Source organism: Mya arenaria, chromosome 16 (assembly GCF_026914265.1).
Source record: "Mya arenaria isolate MELC-2E11 chromosome 16, ASM2691426v1".
NCBI lineage: Eukaryota > Metazoa > Mollusca > Bivalvia > Myida > Myidae > Mya > Mya arenaria.
In genome coordinates, this window is record NC_069137.1 from 33484257 (window position 1) to 33509455 (window position 25199).

At 34.7% G+C, this 25199-nt stretch overlaps 3 protein-coding genes across 3 annotated transcripts; all 3 read right to left on the reverse strand.

The window, feature by feature from the left end:
• Positions 1-697: 697 nt before the first annotated feature.
• LOC128222501 (uncharacterized) lies at positions 698-3440 on the reverse strand. Its single transcript, XM_052931537.1, has 2 exons — positions 3289-3440; positions 698-2708 (listed from the first exon to the last, which is right to left on the reverse strand). The coding sequence occupies exons 1-2, from the start codon at positions 3420-3422 to the stop codon at positions 1790-1792; spliced, it is 1053 nt and encodes a 350-aa protein (XP_052787497.1). The 5' UTR covers positions 3423-3440; the 3' UTR covers positions 698-1789.
• Positions 3441-12493: 9053 nt separating this feature from the next.
• Positions 12494-14430, reverse strand: LOC128221020 (uncharacterized). The gene is made up of 2 exons (XM_052929418.1): positions 14120-14430; positions 12494-13797 (listed from the first exon to the last, which is right to left on the reverse strand). Exons 1-2 carry the CDS (start codon positions 14239-14241, stop codon positions 13122-13124), a joined length of 798 nt encoding a protein of 265 aa, XP_052785378.1. The 5' UTR covers positions 14242-14430; the 3' UTR covers positions 12494-13121.
• Positions 14431-18243: 3813 nt separating this feature from the next.
• Positions 18244-24944, reverse strand: LOC128221021 (uncharacterized). The gene is made up of 2 exons (XM_052929419.1): positions 24588-24944; positions 18244-19301 (listed from the first exon to the last, which is right to left on the reverse strand). Exons 1-2 carry the CDS (start codon positions 24695-24697, stop codon positions 18779-18781), a joined length of 633 nt encoding a protein of 210 aa, XP_052785379.1. The 5' UTR covers positions 24698-24944; the 3' UTR covers positions 18244-18778.
• Between the last annotated feature and the right edge of the window lie 255 nt (positions 24945-25199).

Below are 25199 nucleotides of genomic sequence, written 5' to 3' on the forward strand. Positions count from 1 at the left end.
TAATCCAATACAGCCATGGCAGCGCTACGGTCCGTCCCGGAATGACCAGGACCAACACGGTGTCAACACGGATGACATCCCGGACCGTCCCGGGCCATCTCAGATCCGCTACAGACTGTCCCGGACCCAACACGGAAATCGAATCTCCCGTTCTAACGATTCACTAAACGCTTAAACTATTACCATTGTCTTTTTACTTATATCTTGGGCGTGTCAATATCAAAGCGTTGAGCATAAAATTTGGTACTCTAGAGTCTATCTAAGTAGTAGTAGTAGTAGAAGCTGCAGCTGCAGCAGCAGCAGCAGCAGCAGCAGCAGCAGCAGTAGTAGTAGTAGTAGTAGTAGTAGTAGTAGTAGTAGTAGTAGTAGTAGTAGTAGTAGTAGTAGTAGCAGCAGCAGCAGTAGCAGCAGCAGTAGTTGTAGTAGAAGTAGTAGTAGTAGTAGTTGTAGTAGTAGTAGTTGTAGTTGTAGTAGTAGTAGTAGCAGCAGCAGCAGCAGTATTATAAGTAGTAGTAGCAGTTTAGGATCAGTTTAGGGTCATATATTATTTTCTCTTAATCGAATTCCCTCTTTTGATATGTCTTTTTTTCAAAATATCCAAAGTGTACTAGATACATGTACAATAAACATGTTGTAAATATAAGAAAATGGCACACTGAAAAGGTTTCGACTTTTTCTTGTATTTATTTAAAACGCACTCAAATATAAAGGTTACATTTATAATGTCATTGATGATTGCAATGAGTATGCTTGAATGAGTGTTAAAGTGTTAAATGACATTCAAAATGTGTTTAGTAAAACACTGCAGACAAGATCGCCCACATTGCACTTTAGAATCCAGTTTATTTTAATCAGATCTCTATTAATTGCTTTAAGTCGTATTGAATTGAGGCGAACGTCACGTAATGAGTTTAAATGATTTCGTGAAGAATCCATAGTTCCTTTTTGAAAACAGTATTGATAATGCAGTAAATATAATTTTTATGAAAGAAATGTGTTTTACAACAATGCATGTGATATAGAAAGGAATCTGCAAAAAGGCAGTAGGAAATTAATAAAAAAAATCGTAATATACAACTCTTAACATTATTTATAAATATTATGCAAATATAAAACTCCAACGTATTGATTGATGCTTATAAACGGTTTAAAATTATAGCTTTACATTACGTTTAAGCTATGTACAATTCAGTGCCATTACATAAATAAGAAACTAGTGTAACAATATGTGTAAATTCGTTAATATGGATCTATTTTAATCAGGCGACAGCTTTCTTTTTTAACTCGAAAATTCCGAACCAGAAAATGGTATTTACAAACACATTGAACAAAATAAGAATGATACTAACATCGTATAACAATCATAAATAACGTGTCTAATCTAGATAAGTAACAGGTATGTTATTAATAAGCATGATGATAGTCATTTTTAAAGTATATATTGGCCCCAAAGTAACAAAGCAATGAAATAAAGATCTCAAACAAGTATAAAATCATTCAACTTTAAAAGTAAAGGATTATCACAGAAAGTGTGTGGTCACCAGTGGGTTTCCTCCGGGTACTCCGGTTTCCCCCACAACACATGGCAAGAACATGATCGTGCCAACGAGAGTGATTAATATAATGTTGCAATAACTTGTCTCACAATCGTTTTAAAATAAATAAGTTTTATCTAAACTTAAGTTTCAATCCTCTTACTCAATAAAGTTTTTGTCCGGCTACCATGATCTATGACCCACTGGTATATTGATTGTTGATCATTTCCATAACCACTTGGAATTGATGTTTGTTATTCGGCCGACAGTGCGGGTCCAGTATAAGTGATTGGTTCTGTATGTTCTGGCTTGATTTCAGGCACTGTCAAAATCCCCCCGGTGGCTGCCGTCGGTGGTTCGGGCGATAGAGCGCGTACATATTTGGTCGATAGCCCTGCTTCCCTTTCGTATGGGCTTTTATTGTGATTTCGTGACCGGGTGCGTATTTTTAATGATGCGTCTTTTACGAATTGGCTTTCATCCGGGGGCTGTTCAACAGCTATTCCGTCTTTACCATTGGTGGTTCGGTCAATATCGTCAGTTATGGACGAGGACATATCTTGGAATAATTCTTTCTCAGATAATACATTACCTTCCTCCTGATCGGAATCAGACAAAGCTACTTCCGGACGGCTATATTCGCTTTCAAGACCAGTTGGTGACGGTGTTGACTGATTTCCGACAATCGAATTGGCGTCACTTAAATTGGGTAAGATGACTTTACAACCCGATCCATCTCCGTTTGTGCTGTGTTCGGACGCGTCTGCTTGATTTGAATCGCTTCTCTCGCTGCATTGTATTGTTTGCCCTTCCTCTGCAAGGCTGTCCAAGCTAGGATTCGCAAGAGGTGCGGTGTCCTTTTCAAGTCGTTGATTTTGGTCATTTTCGCTGAAAGAATGCCCCTCCTGTGCCTCTGGTGTTGACGGAATTAACTTATCGGGTTTCAAATGCCACAGCCCACCTGGGGATCTATTTTCTTTGAACCTTATAGAAACACCACCGTTGTTTGTCGTCTTTTTTCTCGACGATATACCCCCTATATACACGTTCGTCGAACTTATTTTCCCCAGCCGCTCTAGCTGCTTCAATACCCACAGTCTACGGTTGTCCGCTGTAGACCATTTGCCGTCAATCGATTCCACGGTAATTTTAGGTAATTTCGAGACGCTGCATCTGCGAAAAAATACAATATATTTTGACGAAGCGATTTCTTAATCATTCATCATTTGAAACCATATTGGTATGATTGTTTAGTAAGTACATGCACATTCAACTACCAGTAAATTAAATTAAATACTTCCGTATTACGTTTTACAAGTGATATATATTCAGTGGTAAAACTATACATACGATTCAGCAGATCTATGCAAATAGATAAAACAAAACATTTTGTTCTGCCATTACACTCCCATGTTTAGATGAATATATATTGACCGGAAGTTGTCTCACGTTTTATATATATGCGAAAAGCTACAGAAACAAGCTCAGTAGCAAAAAGTTTAAATATAAACCCGGTTTAATGGCACTGATAAAACGCCGAAGACATAGAACAAAAAATCACAAACAAGAAACATGGAAGAACAGCACAAAACTCCACAAACAGCACAGTGCATACATACTATAAATAAAAAACTAGGTTTGTTTATCAAGGATATTATGTTAAATATTAACTCATTGGTAATGTATTGCATCTTTCAACAAATGATGATGATGGCTGAATAAATTGAACTACTCAAAAAAGTAAACAACAAACCTATCATCACAAATAGCATCCAGAGTTTCACCAATCTGTATGTTCCTGTGTTGTGACTTTCTATCAAATACATTGTTTATTGAATCCTGTGAGTAAAATATTTCAGATGGCTTTAAACAAAAAGTGTTACTCATTGTTGCAGGTAGTGTTCAAATGATTAAAGCCTGACCATAGTTTGCCTATATCTAATCGATACACGAAATACATACATGCGTGATCATTTCCAAAAATCCTTAACGGAATCCCACGTAATTTCAAATTTAAAAAATATTGTAATTCGATCGATGATCGATCAAGTGGCATGTATAGGTAAAACATGGAGGTTGAAACAAACAATATGTTAATCTCTCGATCAAAATAAAATATGTAATATTCGAGGCAGTAGTGGTGGTGTTGGTGGTATGTGTGTGTGTCATTCGTAGCAGTCATGATAGTAGTAGTAAGAGTTATATCAGAATTAAGGTAGCACACCCCTAATTGGCACCATTTCAAACTATGATCAGCTTGATAATTTCTTAATGTGTATCATTTCCTTGATTCAAAAACAACATTTTCAAAGAAATTTACTGTGAAATAACAATTTTATTTAAATTTGAATTACCCTACCCCCATTTCAGAATTGTCGATTAAAACGACATCACCCGAAAGACAAGAACAATCCTTTATTTCCTTTTTTCAACATTTTGGTAATAATTTGGTATCAGAGTAACAAAAAATATATTTGCTTTCAGAAATAATACATTATTGATCACATCACCAACAAATATAGTCATACTGTACTGAAATAGATTTAAACATACTGTTTTGGCCGCGTTAAATTGGAACATTGACGTTTAAAAGCAAAAATAACAAGTTCTAGAAGTACTCATGACATGTTCTTTATTAACAATTATCTTTAATCTTTTGGGAACATTATGCTAAAAAATGAAAATGTTTTACCGTCTCATTTTTAAAAAAATAAAGTTTGTAATTCCCAACCACCTATTTCAGCCGTGCCTGCAAGTTATAAAACCTTCACAGAAGCTAATATTTATGTGTAAAAATGTATTTTATTACTTTTTAATGAAAATACAATATTAACTTTTGTAAACAAAAAATGTTAGCTAATGAAAGCAAAGAAAAAAATACTTGTGCTTCTGGCTGGATACCTTGGAACCCTCAAAAGATTTGTAGTCCTGTGCTTAACAACACAAGCATTAAAATTGAAGAGTTTTAAGTGGTGGTTTTGATTAGGGGTGTGCTACCTTCAATTAAATATGAATAAACCTTGACTTTGATTCAAATATTTGAAGCCTAATGAGACGCTTTTTCTGAAAATGAAATTCCTTCTTTCGATATCATTTGAGCTGGATTTTCCGAAAATAGATTTAAAAAATACATTGATGTAGTATGTATAGATGTATTTAAGACTTAAAATTTTAAGTGCACTTCATTATCTAACGGCATTCGATGAAATTCCGATAGGTGGACTGACAATGTGGAGGACCTTAAATCCTATTTATTGAAAACGCCTTTAATGATCAAAGCAGTTTCCATAATTGTCTTGAATAATGGTATTGGTAATGACATTGATCATTTTGGAAATGAGTATACTTAAAGAATTGAAACATATTTGTACAAAACATTGACCACAAGATCTCCCACATTGTACTGTCATGATTCAGTTTTAAGACTCTTTCCGGGAATTTTAAATTAAAACATACGTCATTTGAAGAAATAGACACGATTAAATAAAAACTATGTGAAACAGCATAGTAAAATGCAAATGAATACGTGAACCGGATTCCCAAATATGCAGCAGCAGCCCTCCTGTAAGGGTGGCCTGTCAACCAGGGTCTGTCTAACTTCCCTGTTGGCCGGGCCGTCCTGTAAGGGTTGCCTGTCTGACAGGGTCTGTCTAACTTCCCTGTTGCAAGTGTTGCATGTCTACCAGGATCTGCAACCTGTAAGGGTTGTCGGTCAACCAGGGTCTGTCTCACTTCCCTTTTATATGGGCCGTTCTGTACGTGTTGCCTGGCGACCAGGGTCTGTCTATCCTGTCTGTTGTCGGGGCCGTCCTGTTCGGGTTGTCTGTCGACTGGGGTCTTTCGAATCGCCCTCTTGTCGGGACCGTCCTATAAGGGTTATCAGTCGAATAGGGTCTTTCGAATCTCCGTGTTGTCATGGCCGTCTTGTAAGAGTTGCCTGTCGACCAGGGTATATCTAGCCTCTCTGTAGGCTTGGCCATCCTGTAAGGTTTTCGTGACGCCCAGGGTTTTTCGAACCTCCATGTTCTCTGCGTCGTCGTGTGTTACCTGTACGTGTTACCTTTTGACCATAGGCTGTTTAAAATCCCTTTTGCCGGTAAGTTGTTTTCAGGGGTTTCTGGTGCTTCTTGTGTATATGTTATTAACATATTCAGGTTCCAAATACCATCAGCCACCTTGTAATCCTCCAACTGGTCCACTTCATTTTCCTTGGCAGTTATACCCGGCCCGATATGCACTTTTATCTTACATATTTTCCAAAGACCCTCTAATAGTTGAACATACCCATTCGACGGTTGTCCGCTGATACACGATTTCCGCATATTGATTTATTGAAGGTGATGACGAGCCGCTGCATCTGCAAAATGCTCGAATAATTTAGGAACATATGCTCATGAGGCAATATACATCTTTCATCAATATATTCAAAAATGTCGATGCGTAATACATACGGCACCCACAGCCCTAGTTATTGAGATAAATAGCTAGTGCTTTTGAACGAGTGTATAATTTTAAAGACAAGGGCTGGTAGTGAATTAACTGTTCATGTGTACCATGTTGATAAGGAAAAGGATCAACAAACAACGCGTGGTATAAGTGAAAAGCGCTATTATTCATTCGCACGGAAGTTATAGAAAGATTGCGCCCATTATACCTGTTTCCGATATAGGAGTTTATGTATATTGAAATTAAACACCCTCAATCATGAAACACTTAATTGAATTCGTTTACTCGCAAATACTCTCACGTAATTAAAAGTAAATTAAATTATTTGTTTCCATCCAACGTTCAAAATTATATTTTTCATTGGTTCAACTCATGTGTACCATTTCGCTGGCGGATACACCCAAACATAATGTTCTACCATACACTCCCATGTAAAGATATTGTTAAGACGATAGGGATGACTAAATAAATTGAATATTGCTTTATCAAACCAGCTCCTAAAAAAAGAAGACAACAAACATTCGATCACAAATATCAGCCAGTGTCTAACCAATCCGCATGTTACCTTCTTTCAAATACACTTGATTTATGTGATTAAAATTTAAAAAATGTAGTCATTATTACAGGTTCAGTCAAAATGCTTTAAACATGTAAACCTCGACCATAGCTTTACTATATGAACTCGATACACTAGATGTTTGCATGCGTTATCATTTTCTGAAATCATTATTTGGAATCCCACACTATTTAAGCGTTACAAAAATAAATATTAGCCTATGAAAATTTTACACACATGAGTTAAACAGTATTTGCTTAATCATTTAAATCTAAAACAAACATACAATCATGAATAATATATAATAAAATGCAGCAGTATTGCTGGTGGTAGTGGTAGTGGAAGTAGCAGTAGTAGTAGTAGTAGTAGTAGTAGGTAGTAGGTAGTAGTAGTAGTAGTAGTAGTAGTAGTAGTAGTAGTTAGTAGTAGTAGTAGTAGTAGTAGTAGTAGTAGTAGTAGTAGTAGTAGTAGTAGGTAGTAGCAGTAGCAGTAGCAGTAGCAGTAGTAGTAGTAGTAGTAGTAGTAGTAGTAGTAGCAGTAGTAGTAGTAGTAGTAGTAGTAGTAGTAGTAGTAGCTGATGAAGTAGTAGTAGTAGTAGCAGCAGCAGCAGCAGCAGCAGTAGCAGTAGCAGCAGCAGCAGCAGCAGTAGCAGCAGCAGTAGTAGTAGTAGTAGTAGCAGTAGTAGTAGTAGTGTTATCATTAAAAATAGTAGTAGATTTAAATTGTTCAAAATGGTACCATCGGCCATTTGGTAGTAAGCACAGTGTTATCAGTTTAGTATGATACATTATTTTCTGAAAATGAAATTCCTTTTTTACCGAAAAGTATGTTGAACGTATCTAAGCTTCCTGTATATGACACTAAGTCATCTTGGTCGGCAAACGCATGATTGCATATATTGACAAACGGATACTTACGTGTTTTTTTCAATAACTGCATGTGTTGTATGCAGGAAAAACTACTCCCACGAAAGTGATTCGATTATAGGCTAAAGCTCTTCTACATAAGAAACAAGTGTAGTCAATCGGCTTTATTCATGAACATGATTGTGTTAGGCGGAAATATAACATGCTACAATACATGCACTTATACCGCGAGAGATAGATCTTCACTACCGCCTGTAGCCGCCAAAGAAAATTAACTCGAAAATTATTATATTTCATATAAAGGAATAATTGCGTTATTCCATAACTGGTGATTCCGATTGTGTGCGCTTCAAAATCATCTACCAGTCCATTAGCATCTCTAAGATATGGTCATCAGCCGTTACCAAGACAGACATTCGATGTGTTTCCCCAGTGATCAGGCTCGTCAAAGATAACCGTGTGCCTAATGACGTCACATGCAACCAATGGGGTTATATTCATAAAGCTTATTGGTGTTTTTTATTCGATTTTTTGAATAACGAACAATTTAAACTAATGCACTCTATCTTCCAGCAAATGATTCATATGCCTTTATCATTTGGGGGTTTTTGTCTTGCATTTGTTATACATACGTGAAGAACCTATTTTGGTTTTCTGTAAATTCAACTTAACATTCAACGTCTTTTTCTGTTTAATTATTCACTAAGGTTATTAATAAAATCGGTCCTTGCCAGGCGCGTAGTGTCCTATACGCAGAGTACGCAGATGCGTACAGATCATCTAAAAAAAATCGAACAGTTCAATTCTGCAAAAAAAAATTAACCCCTACATGAGAAGGATGAGTAAAAAATAATAATAAGTTGTTTTGTTTAGTTCAGATTTAAATTGTAAAACTATAAACTAAATTGTTGAAATAACGATTGTTTACAAATCAACGCGTCGTCTTATTTTGAATGAGTATACGACGTGTAGAGCTACTCGATAATTCAATTATAAATATATTTGTCTGCCTTTAATACTTTCTATGTCGCAATGTTTTGAAAATGGCTGAAATAAAATCGAACGCTCCACTATATTATTTTTCAAGATGTAGTCAGTGACGAGTCAGGTATTTGTCCCCACAAAGCTGTGGAAAGATGCTGATTTCTTCAAGTTTCCTGCGAGGTAAATAGTTAGAAATAATCTGGCCTGAGTATACCATACGTTCCGAGAAAAATGAACCGAGGTCAAATTAAGCTATCATATTTTGATCGATATGTAAGCCTAATCATTACTTCACACCTTTACTTTTTTAAGATTATAAACATCTTTTATGATGATTTATTAATCTTAATTTGAATTTGATGTATCGGAAAGGTGTCGTTTCACGTAATTTTGTTATCTATACTGCACATCTTTAAATGCGCAGCGCGTTTTATCACAAAAACAAGTGCCATTTGCACACCAAGTGCACTATACTTCACTGACAATATAGCTAATGTTAAGAAAAATGTCTCATACATAGCATTTATAAACAATTGTTTCTTTATGAAGATTCAGTTTTATTACAGTTAGCCTACACTATCCAGCGTTTGAGCTGCAAATTAGGGAAACATTTTCAATCTCTGAATCACATAAGACTTATTTACACACATCGACCAATGTCAACTTGACATTATCTTTTGCTTTTCAGACTCATTGGATCAAGCTCATGGCGGTAACAGCCTCACTGGTTCGTGTCAAACAGTTACTTGAGATATTCCACAAGCAAGGATAGTGAGTAGTGTGGGCCTTGTCGAGGTTTTGGTCCACAAGGTGGGGATTCGAAGGAAAAGGCGTTCGGGGTATCGCCAATCAACGACTGGAGCAACCTAGGAAAGCTGGTTACAAGGCACCAGGCGTTGAAATAACACAATGTTCGCTTCTTGCAACAGATAACTTCATCAATAGTTCAGAAGGTAAAGAGAACGACATCGTAGCTTAGTTGTTTGACGGGCATGATATTGTTGTAACTAAAAACTGACAGATGCTGAAATGTATTAAACTCTCCATTATCCTTTGTGGAAACTTAGGAATAGCATTGAGAGGTCACGGAGAAGATGATGGAAACTTCAGTACAGAAAATAGGATAATAGGCTTTTACGTCACTACTTGGTGAAGAAAGAAACCGAAAAAAGTACACGTATCCTGAAATTCAGATTTAGCTAATACAGATATGTGGGGAAATCATTGTTGAAGATATTTTGAGAGAGTGCAACAAAAGCCCATGTTATGGATTCATTGCAGACGACGCTATAGACTGTAGCACAATAGAACAAATGGCTTTAATAGCTAATCACTCTAGTGGACACCGAACACGTCTTGTCAGGCTTGATTAACTTAACTGCCCTATTACAAAAGAATGACTGTGATCTTTTCGTCGCAGTAGAGGAGTCAAAGGTTGTAAACCCCATGATCAACGACGAAAGTAATGACCCAGTAATGTGAGACGCTCTCTTTGAAAGTGCCATAAACATTGCCCAACACAATGTCATTGAGCCATCTTTTCAAAGAGTTGCGCAAAGCCAATTGACACCACCGGAATATAGACCTAAATGACCTAAATGATCCGCTCCCGAAGCGACTTAACCAGCTGTCAGAAGCGCTGCACGACTCTATTTTTGATTCATACAGTCGAGATCTTCAGCTCACGAGATGATGTTTCACAGAGAAGTTTAAAGATGGAGAACAAGGTATAAATATTCTGTGTTACTTATATACACAATTATTGTACATGTGTAGCGGTGGTGCAATAAAGCTGCATTCTTAGTATTTCTTTTCCTAAATTTTACCTGCGTATAAAATAGAATAAAATAAAAAATAAACCTTTGTTACAATAGTACTTACAGCCAAAAGTGTTAAAAGAAAAATACTACCCATATAATACTTGGATATTTACATAACCATCGTATTTTATCATTAAATCTTTACATCTAAACGCCGACTTTTTAAACTTTTTTTTATAATTGATGATATAAATAAATTTATATTTGCCAAATTACGAGAAACACTCCAAGATCGGTCAATGTTGATGAGACAGAAAAGCCATCCGATTTGTCTGACACAATCAGGGCCGATCAACAAGACCTCTATCCAGCCATTCAAAGTGTTGTGCTGGGTGATCTTTCAGAGTCATGAGAAGAGTTAAAACCTACCAACGCAACACCATGATCACCAGTAAATTGTCTTGTTTGTATATTAAGAGAAGCAACTTGACAGTGTTGGATAATTTTGTAAGACGCAAAAAACAGGAAACTAGCGCTTGTGTTCGTGTGACTGTTTCATTATGTCCATACAGAAGAATGCTAATAGCATCCGTTGCGATGAGTACCGAGTCTGTAGTGACTAAATGTTGAATGATGATGTTATAAATACTTGTGGTTTTTAAGTTTTATTAAAGCTGCACTCTCACAGAACTTAAATATAAAAATCTGCGATCTGATTTTTTGTCAGCAGTCTTATATAACTGGTTTCCATGGATATTCGCAAAAATTGGCTCGTTCCAAGGCAAACAATAAAAAAGTCAAAACGTCCAATATGTGAGAGTGCAGCTTTAAGGGCGTCCACAAGCATTGGCGTGTACAGCTGTATACATGCTGATCACACATATCAATGCTTTTTTTTGCCTTAAAATGCATTGTGGTAGCTGTCAGCCATCATGATTATTATGCCATCACTTTTATCGGATGGTGTCAGGATGATCAATATCATTTTATGATCAACCTTATTCCCTCTATATATCAATTAAACCATTATCTTTTTGTTGACAAAACTTTGATACGTTAAGGGGTCTGGGGCAGTATTCAATAAGCAACTTAAATTGAACTTATATTCAAGATAAGAAACTTAGTGTTTTGATTGGCCTGTATATTAAGCTGACCAATAGACTGAATGAAATCACTGAGGCATGTCTAAGGATAAGGATTAGATCAATATTGAATACTGGCCCAAAATGCTACGAGAAATCACTACAGACAATCTTTTAAACAATAATTTTCAGGGGAAGTACTTGCGTACACATCACAAACATTCTTGCTACGCCACTGCTTGCGGTACAATTGCACATGACATTCAACTGCATCGAAAGTGTATACATTTTCACAAGTTCAACGTACACAACTACAATGTGTGCGGATATTCGAGATCACGGCCAGTACTGGTTATCAGAACGACATATCTGAAATGCTATCATGCACTCAGAACTCAGTAGTTTCTAAAACTGACGCAGACATCTTGACCAGAGGAATGTGCACACAATTATTGTGCTATTTAAATCTCACGAGATGTGCAGTAATATAATACTAGTGTGACTTTAAGATAACCCTAGGCTCTGGTTATCATTATTATCAATATTTGTATCGCATCATATCAAAAACCGTTTCACATCATATCTTAATATAATAGTTTTGTTTTGAAGTTTTAATAACATGCACTCTTTATGGTAGATATGTATATATGTGCTCATATTATATCTATACTTACATCGACTTATTCTGAACACTTTGTTAACGTGTGCGTTTAGCTCCTAATTCATACGTATTTTTTTTTCCTTTAAAGAATGGTGAATATATATGTACATCATTTGACCTTCTTTAATTACTTGCGTTTCTTTTTAGACAAGTTCTTTAAGACAAGTGCGATAACAAGATAAGTTTTTATAGATACATTCTAAATTAATTGTTAGTGCATGCTGGCGTTCTTAGGCCACTAGCCTGACATAGGTGGGACTGATTCGCAGTAGGTAGGGATCAACCCAATCCCTATATTTTATGCATTTAAACATGATTTCAATCACAAGAATAGCTTTAAGCTAAATTTTATCAAATACTTGTTTACCAATGACATGACATGATAAATGAATCATAGCTGTAATTTGTTTTCACTGCGTATCTCATATGCTTGTAGTTGTATATATATATATTGTAATCGACTGTTTTTATTTGTAAACATTTCAATCACTCTAGGGTGGAAATAATGAGTATATAAAATTATACACACAGAGGTAGCGCATTCATTGAATTCAGAAACTTGTTGGACAAAAATACTGAAAAAGTGTACGACTTTTACCCGTGTTTATTGAAACGTATTCAAGGATAACAGTAACACAAACAATGTTATTGATGATAACAAATATTATGCTTCAATGAATATTAAGACATTTAAAATAGCTGAACTATAGAAATCATCGTACATTTTAAAAACAGTTTCGATAAATGCAGTAAACATGACATTTGAAGGAAGAAAAACGACATTTTAATGCAAATACATACAAATATGAAGTAGTAAAATATTTGGAAAAAAATATAATATGGCACACTTAACATTAATAAAATATCATTTCAAATATATATATGAATAATAATGATAACCATAAACGGTATAAAAATATACCTGCGCTGTATGTGCGATTAAATGCAATGAATGTTCAATTTAATCGTAATGTATCGTACACTGTATTTCCACATCAAATGTCATATCCTTATTGCAAAGGACATGCTTCAGAACCTTGTGATACAATTTGTACAAACTTGTTAACAAAGATGTATTATATACATTTGGTGATAGGTGACTTTCTAGTTTCACCAATGGTAAACATTGGAATAAGAAATGACATGTGCATTAAAAATTAACAACACCATGCCGAATAAATAACTCATCACGGATAAGTTAGAGTCTATCAAACATACCGTACTAATTTCGTTATAAAATTGTACAGCAAATTATCCTTCTTTCTTCCGGTTGAACTGGCCTATTAGGTTCATTCATGGTAACCTGTACTTCATCATCACGAACTAACTGCCTTTGTGAAGAGTAGTTAGGTACGGGAGTAGGGTAGTGATATGCGGCGGGTGGAGGTTTGGGTCGAACTGAACGCGGTGTCGATATTCGTTCTTGTTCGCGAATATATGATCTATTTAACGAGGGTGCTTGAATGTCACTCGGTGGACGCGAAAAGGATTTATACTGATGGCTCACAACCGGATCAGATACTGGAGAAGTGTAGCCATATATGGAGGGAGTAGGCTTTGGTCGAACTGAATAAGGTGTCGAATACTTCTCATGTTCCCTGACAAAAGATCTATTCAACGAGGGCATTTGTGGGTCTGTCGATAGACGCTGTTGGTGTATAACCGGTTTTGGTTTAGGTTTCAGATGCCACCTTCCTCCTGGACTTCCGCGCACGCGTACTGAGTCGCCGCCATTAAATGCCGTCATCTTCCCAGCGGGAATGTGGTAAGTGGTGTAAACGGGTACAGTTTTGCATTTTCCAAGGCGTTCGAGTTGTCGAAAGACCCATAATCGGCGGTTGTCGGCAGTGATCCACCTTCCGTTTTTTTGCATGACAGAAATCGTCGGGACAGAATGAATACTGCATCTACAAAAACATATATTATTATTGTCTTCGATGTCTACGAATGAGTTCCACTTCCACAAACATCATGAAACTAGTGTTTACAGTATTAACCAAATCACTCTTACTTTTATCATGATTATTATTATAATTATTATTATTATTATTATTATTATTATTATTATTATTATTATTATATACTTATTATATCTATAAACTAATTACTGATAGTTTCACGAACATTATCAATATTCATTCTTTATTGCATATTACTCGAAAATTCTAACGAATACCCAAATGATATAACGTGTTTTATATAAAGCATGAATTAAAACGTTTATAATACCTATCTTCACAAATCGCATCCAAGGTTTCTCCAATGAGTTGGTAACTATGCTGACATCTTTTGTCAAAAACATTGTTAATGGAATCCTGCGAGAAATATATTTGTGAAGGTTTTAACTCCATGCTGCTACTATGCTTCTATTATTTATGTAAATGTGTCCATAAACTAGCTTATATCATTAGTTTTATAGCAGTTCAATAAGTCCAAAGAGGTTTATATTTAACATGTTCAAATTCATGTTTTAAACAATGATTCTTTTAAACAAAACGACCTTACTGAAAATGGATGAAAACTTAACAGGTATTACATAATCTAATTTATCTGATAATGAGTAAAATAGGACGCATCCATTTTCTAAAATTCTCTGTCAGCAGGTAAGTCATATTTTTAGAAAATAGTACTCTACTTTCGTTTTTCGTTGCGCTTCTATTTGAATGTTCAGTCATGAGTATTAATATTAATATTAGCTGTAAAGCTGCACTCTCACAGATGGAACGTTTTGACAACTTTTTTTGTCTTGGAACGAGCCAATGTTTGCGAAAATCCATGGAAACCAGTTATTTAACACTGCTAACAAAAAAATCGAAATGTTTATATTTAAGTTCAAAAAATGATGTTAATATGCATTTTTTTAACGGTTTAAGCCATAAAACATTAATTTTCGAACGGAAATATGAAAATCTACGATATAATTTTTTGTCAGCAGTCTTATATCACTGGTTTGCAGATATCTACGCAAAAAAATGCCCTTTCCAAAACAAAAAAAAAATAAAAAAAAGTTGTAAAAATGGTAAATCTGTGAGAGTGCAACTTTAATACACTTTCTATGTTATTTGCAGAAACAAATTCTGAAAATACGAAATCAATATCAAATCGATTATGAATCAAAAGAATAAAATATTATTTATTTGAACAGTTTAACCTACGACAATGTAAGTGGACTGGAAGGCAAGACCGTGCTATCTTATGTAGCTGAAGCCCCATTGAATAAATAAAAATGTAAAGAGATCGCATGTCAAAAATATAAGCCAGTTTAAAGCTGCACTCTCACATATATACTGACATGCATAAAACATCAGTTTCTTCACTTAAATATAAAAATCAGCGATCTTAATTTTTGTCAGCAGTGTTATATAACTGGTGTCCATGGATTTTCGAAAAAAATGGCTCATTCAAAGACAAAAATAAAAAAAAATGTTGTCAAAACGTTCAATCTGTGAGAGTGCAGCTTTAAGTCAATATGACACATGACCAAAACATTCCATTGAATATACTATGAAAAAGCTTACAATATCAAACCAATCGAACAGTACATTAAAAATGTCAAAGACACGCTTTTTGAATCAAAACGACGTATTGAACTTACTGTGAAAATGTCAACGCGAACGTTTGTTCCCGTTTTTTAGCAAGTTAAACACCGCATGTTCTAAGAATTAAAGTAGTTTGCCACTATGATTTTAGAAGTTTTTCGACAATTGTTATGACAGTGTGACATGGGTAAAGATAAGGCCCTAATACATCACATCGATTTCGAAAAACACACGTACACAACATTACGACTTAACATGTATAAGGACACGGCTACCATTTCAATATCGCCGTAGTTGAATGAGCAGAAATGTCGTGACAGTATGACATGCATTTACCGATAGTTGAAGACTTCTCATGGTGCTCAGCGACTGTGTGTGTCCCGGTAGTTTCCATTGTAGTCTTGATACGATTTAGTGCAAGTTATGTACTTTGCATAGCGATTGATGGAAATACTGGAGATTGTTAATAATAATTATGTTTAATATCCCAGTAGAGATTCTGCATAAATGAAGGATACATAGAGGATATTTGTTTATTTCAGTGTAAGATCGTATTTTATTTCACAAGTGTCATAGAAAAACATATTTTCACGAGTGGTGAAGCCACGAGTGAAATTGTAGTTTTTTTATGATCATGAGTGAAATTAAATACGATCTTACACTGAAATAAACAAATTTTCTGTTTCTTTTATGCTTATTTTCGGAGTTTTATTTGTTTTTATTTATTTCTGAATTACCCCCTTTTTTCAAAAGGGTGGGCTTTAGGCCGCTACCCGTGGGGCGCCCCTCATGCATAGTTATAGCTGTCAACTTTTCTACTTTCGGTTTGCTGAGAAATAGTTCTCTGCTATTCATTCTTATAGCTTAATATTCGCTCGTTTTTTTATTGCAAAGCTTTATGAACAGTAAACAATGAAGTAATATTAGTTCACATATGTTCCAAAAATAATGAAAACACTTTTTATTTTAAGATGGACATGAATCAAACCATACTACGCCGCTATTTAAAGAATGAAAATTTGGAAGGTCAAATGTGTTAGCAAAACAAATGTGGATACTCATTGGATTTTAACCATTTTTCTTAGTTTAAGACTGCATGTACGCGTGTCTTTATAGTAAGTTTATATTCAGTCATCTTACTGTCAGAGACCAGTCTGTTTCGCTTAAAAATGTTTGTTTTCCAGATATTAAAAGAGTAAATGCAACGCTAGTTTGTTGACACATGTTGAGGTGTGGATGGGGTAAAAAAATATCGGATATATCTGTAAATTGTGTGAATTCTCCAGGAAGCTCATTTTACCTACTACAACGGTTAACAGTTCAAAATACATTTGAACGAGGATATAAAATTTTATTTATGTTCGAACAGTTGTTTTTGTCTTTAATTTGTTTGGTATGAAAGCAAATGTTCGAACATTCAGCTTCAAAGATCAGTAAAATGTTTGATAAACGGGATAACCGGTAATAAACGGTAAGTTGTTAATTTCCAATTATATATTTATTTAAATTATAAAATATTTTTTTCTTTTTTTTTAACATTTTTTACATAATTTACTGAAGTCCAATGTTCTGTTTTGATCAAGGCATTTAAAAGTAGTTCTGAAAGTTGTTATTTTCACTCCTTATTTTGCAGTGAAAATATCAAATTGATAATTTCACTGTTGTTATTTCACTGTTAAACCCCCATATTTCATCGTAAAGCATGAAAGAAAACTTCTTATATACTAGAACGTAAAATGCATGAAAAAAACTCCTGCAATCATCTACAGTTGGCGTTAACACTCGACAACATTACGAAGACATAATGTAGACATAACGAAGACATAACGAAGACATAATGAAGACATTACGAAGACATTACGATGTCATTAAGAAGACATTACGTAGTCACCGAATGAGGACATTACGAAGACGTACGAAGACATTGCGAAGTCATTACGAAGACATAACGAAGTCACGACGAAGACATTACGAAGACGTACGAAGACATTGCGAAGTCATTACGAAGACATTAAGAAGTCACGAGGAGGACATTACGAAGACGTACGAAGACATTGCGAAGTCATTACGAAGACATTAAGAAGTCACGAGGAGGACATTACGAAGACGTACGAAGACATTGCAAAGTCATTACGAAGACATTACGAAGACATAACGAAGACTTAATGAAGACATAACGAAGACATCACAAAGTCATTACGAAGACATTGCCATTTGTTTGTGTAAAGTTGTGATCTGCAGTCAATAGAAATAAATAAAAAGGGCTTTTGTTGCCGGGATTCGAACAAGATTTCTTTGAACAAAATGTATTTGTTGGTCCTGCACGTTAACCACTCACCTACGAGTAAATTAACACGTATATATGCCTTTTAACTTATTATGAAATAATTGGATAAAGGTAACCTTCACCAAACCTGTCAATAAAGATACATTCTAATCGCTCATAGAAAAAATATACCCTCCCCGTCATCTTTCTATTATAAAGGTAATATTTAGGTTATTGCTGGACAGTAGCGATGGAAATGACGTATTAATTTACAGCGCAATCATAGAGGAATCAAGCAAATGATCCAGACGTTCTGAACTTTAATAAAGAATATAAAAAACTATTTACCCGACAAACTAAATAATACGCCATCCAAGTATGTGTAAGATGTATAGACATTTAAAAAACAAATCTTGCTAGAATGCTTTATAAAAACGTCCACCGAATTTTATGACGTGGGGATGTAAGGACATATTTATATTGCTATATATTCTATGGGACATCGCAATCACAGTTTATTATTCAAGGACATTTGATAACAAAGCAAGTGATAAAGCATACTTTAATGCACATAAAGGTTTAACAGAAATCTGCAAATAGGCATAAATGAAAAATTTTAAAAATCATAATATATCACACTATGACATTTGTGCAAGTAAATGCAATACTATGAGTGCACAGTCGAAATACATGTCGTATATTGTACTTGAATGACATTTAATATTCACATTTCAAATGACCAGTTCACAAAAGCTTATGATAAAATTTGTTAAAACTCATATACTTATTTTTAATATATGGTAATAGCTAGCATCTTAGTTAGTGATACAAACTTCATGTGTGAAACACTGGAAGATATTAATTAACGTCTTTTATAATTAATTGAATGTGAAATACAGGTGAAGAACATATTTTTATATGTTTGACGGTAATATATAAATAATATATGGATTCAAGTCAAAACCCCAAAAGACTAGAGAAACAAAGTTTTATAACAAAGGCAACTAAAATATCCAGCATCCAACTTTTAATTAAAAGATAAATAATTAATCACAGACATGTTCCAGTCTCACATACGGTACTTTATAAAATCGTGCACAGACTTCTCTCACTATTTTCCTCTTGGACTGGCCTATACTGTGTATGCATTGCTTCAGTACCATAATTTGTCTCCCGTCTTGGTGTGTAGACAGATTCGGGAGTAGGGTATACGACCGGTTTAGGCTTCGGTTGAACACTATAACGTGGGTATGATGTATACCGTTGGTTTACAACCGGTTTAGGTTTCAGATGCCAACTTCCTCCTGGAGTTCCGCGCACGCGTTGAACACTATAACGTGGGTATGATGTATACCGTTGGTTTACAACCGGTTTAGGTTTCAGATGCCAACTTCCTCCTGGATTTCCGCGCACGCGTACTGCGTCGCCGCCATTTAATGACGTCATCTTCTCAGGGGGGATTTGATCAGTGACGTCAACGGGTACAGTATCACATTTTCCAAGGCGTTCGAGCTGTCGAAAGACCCACAATCGGCGATTGTCTGAAGTTATCCATCTTCCATTCTTCCGCATGACAGATATCGTCGGGATAGAGTAAATACTGCATCTGTAAAACAATTATAATATTATTATTGTTGTCTACGATGTTAAATGTGTTCCACTATCAGAACCAATAACAAACTGAAAATCAGACATTCTTTTACAATAGTTGTGAATCAAGTGTTGACAGGTTTGGCCAAATCACGCCCATTTATTTGCATGTTGCATGTTGTCACGCGAAAATGAGCTTTTTTTAACCTCTTACGAGCTCATCATGTTTGCTTTAACGATATGTGGCGGGTATATATAGGATTTAAGACAGCATGTCATCTCCGAAGGTCGATGTTTTGACAGGCGCGGTTTGACCACTTTCCGGGAAATAGACGCTTGTCTCGAACACATGTGTCATTCCAACTTATATTTGCGTCTTTAGGCGCTTCGTTCTTTTGTGTCCGACCCGAAACACAATCGCCCTAACGACACGAACAAGGTTCAAGATCATTGTTCTCGGGTCAAAATTCCATACTACCTACAAGCCGTAAGGATAGAGAACTACACAAGAACAAAATGGCGGACAGTAAAGGTAAGAACAATGGGTGCATGATTTGCAGCGGAAATCACCCTTCGATAATGTAAACAACTTTACTTCCGGTTCCCGGCAATAGGGCGTTTTACGCGAGTTACGCGTTCTGACTCGACTTGATTATATCCAGGGAAGAAGCGCATATCGACATTCAATTAATAAAATCATATCGTGACGTCATTTATTTTATTTAATCACGCTGTGTCCGTATCTTACTATTGTGAAGCGAGAATTGGGGAACTGATTTTAATGTGATTGGTATCTTTCTTGACTATTTGGCATAAGACCAACATTTTCATATTATAGTGACTATTCGTGGGTGTCCCGATATGTTGCAAAACAACACTGACAGATAATTTGTGTTCAATACTGTTTTTGTGACTTGTAAAGCTGCAAGTTGAAATGAATTTACAAGCTGCTTTGAATAACGTCAGTACATGGTGTCTAAACAATGGTATGGTATTAAATGCTTCAAAAACAAAAGTAATATTGATAACGACACCCCAGAAGCGGACAAAATTAGTTAATCAACCTCTAAATTTGAAATATAAAGACTTAAATCTGGAAATCACAACAGGTGATAAAATTCTTGGCATATATATAAATGAAAACCTTAAATGGGATACGCATATAAAATTTCTTAGGAAGAAAATATCAAGTAATTTGTGGCTATTATCAAGAATTAAAGTATTTATTCCTGTTAATTATAGAATAATGTTTTACAAAGCCTATGTCCAACCACATCTTGACTATTGTAGTATCATTTGGGGTAGTACAAAACAATCAAATATCCAGGTTTTAGTGCGATTACAACGAAGAGCATGTCGTATCATTCTAGGTGAACAATATACCACTTTAAGCGAGGCTTTGAATATAATTAATTCTCTTAATATTGAACAGAGGGTTTCACTTCATAAAGCCAAATTTATGTACAGGGTATCGCAAAATGCAGTCCCGTCATATATTCAAAATATGTTCAATTACAATGTCAGGCGTCCAAATCATTTACGTTCTTCAAATAAATCGGATTTTTTAATACCCAAACCAAATATAGAACTTTTTAAAGGGAGTATGTCGTACTCTGGGGTAAAAGTATGGAATAACATTCCAAATGAAATAAGACAGAGCGAAAGTATTAAAAGTTTTACAGTAAATTATACTAAGTGGATTAATTCGAATCAACAGTCATAAAGCTAAAATTGTAAATATGGCCATATGTAAGTCTGTAAGTTAAACCTCTGCCGCCATATGTATGTATTATGTTGTTGTGTAACATTGTTATCATGTTGATCATGTTTATGAATAATGCTAACTTTGAATTTGTTATGCTGATTGTTATATTGCTATATAATTATGTATTTGTATGTATGTAAATATTGCTTTAGAGGGCCCCAAGGAAGATTAGTTTACACTAATTGGGTTACCCTCTGTAAATAAAGACTTTCATTCATTCATTCATTCATTCATTCATTCATTCATTTTCACTCTCACAGATTGAACGTTTTGACAACTTATTTATTTTTTGTCCCGGAACAAGCAAATTTTTGCGAAAGTCCATGGAAAACAGTAATATAACACTGCTGACAAAAAATAAGTTCGCAGATTTAGTTATTTAAGTTAAAAAAGACGTTTTATGTTATTTTCTTAAACGGTTTAAGCCATAAAACATTAATTTTCGAACGGAAATATGACAATCTGCGATTTGATTTTTTGTCGGCAATCTTATATCATTGGTTTGCAGATATTTACGCAAACATTTGCTCTTTCCAAGATAAAAAATAAAAAAGTTGTAAAACTGGTGCATCTGTGAGAGTGCAGCTTTAATACACAGTAACTTTATACACAAAACATTTGTACATGTTATATGCTTCATCAATATGGAGGCTATTCGTTGCCAAAAGTCCAGACGTGTATGTGTGTATTTTAGGTTTGTAATATTGATGATTTACCAATTTACATTTTACAACCGCCAACTCATTGGTTGTAAGTTTACACTTTACACTGCACATTTTCATTTTTCATTGTACCAATTGGAGTTATATTCTCGTTGCATCTATTCAACAGACGATTCAGTCGTGTTTATAAAGTAACACACGTCATTCTGTGAAAGTCACATGCCGAGTTTTATATTGCGGTGTGTAGAAGACAGATTTCAGTTCGTAGTTCTACAAAGTACATTGTATGCTGGTGACTTTTCATTCGCAGTTCAACATGTTTACGAGATGAATTTAATTTTATTTATAGATAGCTCCGCCTTAACCATGTCTTAACCCGCCTTAACCATGTCTTAACTCCTCCTTACGTCTTTCCGAAATTTCCGCTATCACTCGGCTCTATTTAAACCAATTATGGATACTTTGGACCATGGACATTGCGAACGTTATTATGGACATTACGAATCATCTATATTATGACATTATGGACTATGATTTGGAAACATGATGGATTATAAATTATTTCATGTCGAATAAAATAATATATGAAATAACAACATGTTTTTGTCTATATAATAGTAATTAATAAGCACATATGACATGAAATGAGATGTATGCAAAATGATACTTGACTCAAACACAACAAAATGTAAGTCATTAGCATTAAATTATACTTCAAGAATGAAAAGTCCCATTGTCTTATTTTTCTTTTAAAGCTGCACTCTCACAGATTGACCGTGTTGACAACTATTTTCATTTTTTTGTTTTGGAATAAGCCAATTTTTGCGTAAATGTCTGGATACCAGTGGTAAAAGACTGCTGACAAAAGATCAGATACAGTTTTTCAGTTTTACGTTCGCAAATTGATGTTTTATGGCTAAAAGTGATACTACAGTAACGTTTTAAGAAAAAATGAAAAATGTCGGCAGTTTTCCAAACAATTTAGATCTGATTTAGTGTGAGTAATCTTATTATTTGTATAGAAAGCATTGCTGCCAAAATCAACCGAGTCTGGGGACAAAAAACTGTCAAAACTGTCAATCTGTGAGAGTGCAGCTTTAAATTACTATAAACACTATTTTAAATTCTACCATTAGAGGACACTTTCTTGCCTTTTTGCAATGTTTAAAATTGCAAGTAATATAAGATAAATTAAAATTTACGTAGAAAAAAATCTAAATTTTCCTTAAGTTGAAATTATTCACTAAGATGCCCCAGAGGTTTTTTTACCTGGTAGCTGGAACTGTATGGAGTAAATACACTTAGATTACAACTTCATATAACTCGTACATTATACTGTAACGAATATTATTTTATAGGTAATTAATAAAGTATTTTAATGATGAAGTCAATTTATTGCTAATAAACAATTATTACTTGCTGCTACCTTTTATACCCCACCCACACTCAACAGTCAGGGCTTTTTTCACATTTAGGTGAAGCGGACCTAGCCCTTTTGGAGGGGAAAAATCGCGCGTTTGTTTTTCTAATCTAAGACTCACGATATCTATTTTTTCATTTTCTTGAAATCCCCCACTTGATTGTTATGGTTCACAGTGGCAGATCCCGTAATTCATAACTGGGGGACACAAGTGGGTTGGAGGGCTGTTCTTCCATCCACATGGATATTTTGTTTCAATGATGTATTGAAATTACACGTTTACACAATACATGCTTATTAAATATATAACATCAGACAAAACTAGGTGGTTATCATTATGATGTCCATTAAAAGTTTCGTGGGTTTGCTGGAGCAGGTTTTGAACAGGGACTTGCGTTAGAAGGGCGTTACTTAGGGGCACAACTTTTTGGACATGATCCCTCGAGTGGGCATGACAATAATATGTTTAAAATGTGGGAAGTGGGGTTTAGGGGTACTCCCGCTAGAATACTTTTAATATTTTTAGTCTGAATTGGTGCATTATGGCGTAATTAAGTTTTTTTTCTGAGAAATATTGACAAAAAAATTAACCTTTAAGTTTACTTGCGGGCCAACTGGGGGGGGGATACCGGCCCTTCCTCCTCCCTTCCCCCACTGAACGTCCGCCCATGGTCCACTTGTAAATAAAATAAATGAACAATTTTTGCATGCTTGGGTATATAAGTAAAAAAACAACTGACAGTGGCAGTATAAATCTGGGTCCGTGAGCCCAGCTCAGATACACCCAACTGCAATTGACTAAATAATATGGTGATTTATAATCCATTTAGTAACATTGATCGTCAAAATAAAATAAAAGATGAAGTTAATTTTAGTTTTTATTGTGAAATAAGAGGATTGTAGTTTTACATATGCATGATTCGGCTTTCTAAATTACATCGTCATATTGTTAAAAAGGCAACTTATACGATCTATGTTTTAGTGAGTTTATACAGGGTAGATCTGACAAATATACATTTTGACTACTATAATGACAAATGACAAATCAATACGGAAAAACTGACGAATAGAAACAACAAATAGCACGTCTACATTGACAAATGTAAGAGATATTTAGTACGATTAAGAAGCACATTGTGGGAATTACACGTCTGGACTTTTGGCAACAAATAGCCTCCATACATCAATCCCCCCTTGATGTCAACCATCATGAGTTCTGACAAATGCTTATAATTATGTTATAATGCGTCACTTACTATGACAGCTCTTTACACAGTTTGTGTTGTTTTTCTTTCGTTTTTGTTGGAAGTTGTCTAACCTATTACATATTTGTAAATACATTACTGCTATTTTCATCAAAGTTATCATCATTTATTGACTTTATATTGCTCGAAAATTCGAAAAACCAAACCTTAATAACATTTTTACAAGGATGCAATAAAATGTTAACAATACCTGTCTTCACAAATATCATCCAAAGTCTCTCCGATGAGTTCATAAGTATGCCGAAAAGCATTACTAACTGAATCCTGCGAGTAATAGATTTCAGAAGGCTTTAACTCCATTCTGTTATTTCTGTTAATATACGTCTATAATATAGGTGAACGTGTATTTGTCCAAACACTGAACTATATTATATATTTGTTAAATCCACAGAGTATAATATTTAACATGATCAAATTCATGTTTTAAACATCGTTATCATCAAAATGTTTCAAATGTTTCTATCCTTAAAAGAGAGACGAGAATAAAACGAAACCTTAACGAAAACCTGAAATGTATAGCTTATGACATAATATATTTCAACTGATGATGTGCCATAGTAGTCATCCGTTTTCTGAAAATCTCTATAAATAGATATTCAATTAACATATTCGTATTTTCAGGAAACAGCACTGTACTTTCGTTATCGTAGCAGTTGCAATCTAACTGCGATACGCGTTAGTTGTTATTTCAAGAAATATGAAAATAAAATAATAATAATAATAATAATAATAATAATAACTTTATTCAAAGAAGGTAACACATTAAGACATAGGCGTCATATTATAAACAAACATAGCACAC

Coding starts and splice junctions, on each gene's coding strand:
- LOC128222501 (XM_052931537.1), bottom strand. CDS start 3,422: ATGAGTAACACTTTTTGTTTAAAGCCATCTGAAATATTTTACTCACAG. Junction 2,709..3,288: donor GATGCTATTTGTGATGATAG/GTTTGTTGTTTA, acceptor ATTTTTTCGCAG/ATGCAGCGTCTCGAAATTAC.
- LOC128221020 (XM_052929418.1), bottom strand. CDS start 14,241: ATGGAGTTAAAACCTTCACAAATATATTTCTCGCAGGATTCCATTAAC. Junction 13,798..14,119: donor GATGCGATTTGTGAAGATAG/GTATTATAAACG, acceptor ATGTTTTTGTAG/ATGCAGTATTCATTCTGTCC.
- LOC128221021 (XM_052929419.1), bottom strand. CDS start 24,697: ATGGAGTTAAAGCCTTCTGAAATCTATTACTCGCAGGATTCAGTTAGT. Junction 19,302..24,587: donor GATGATATTTGTGAAGACAG/GTATTGTTAACA, acceptor ATTGTTTTACAG/ATGCAGTATTTACTCTATCC.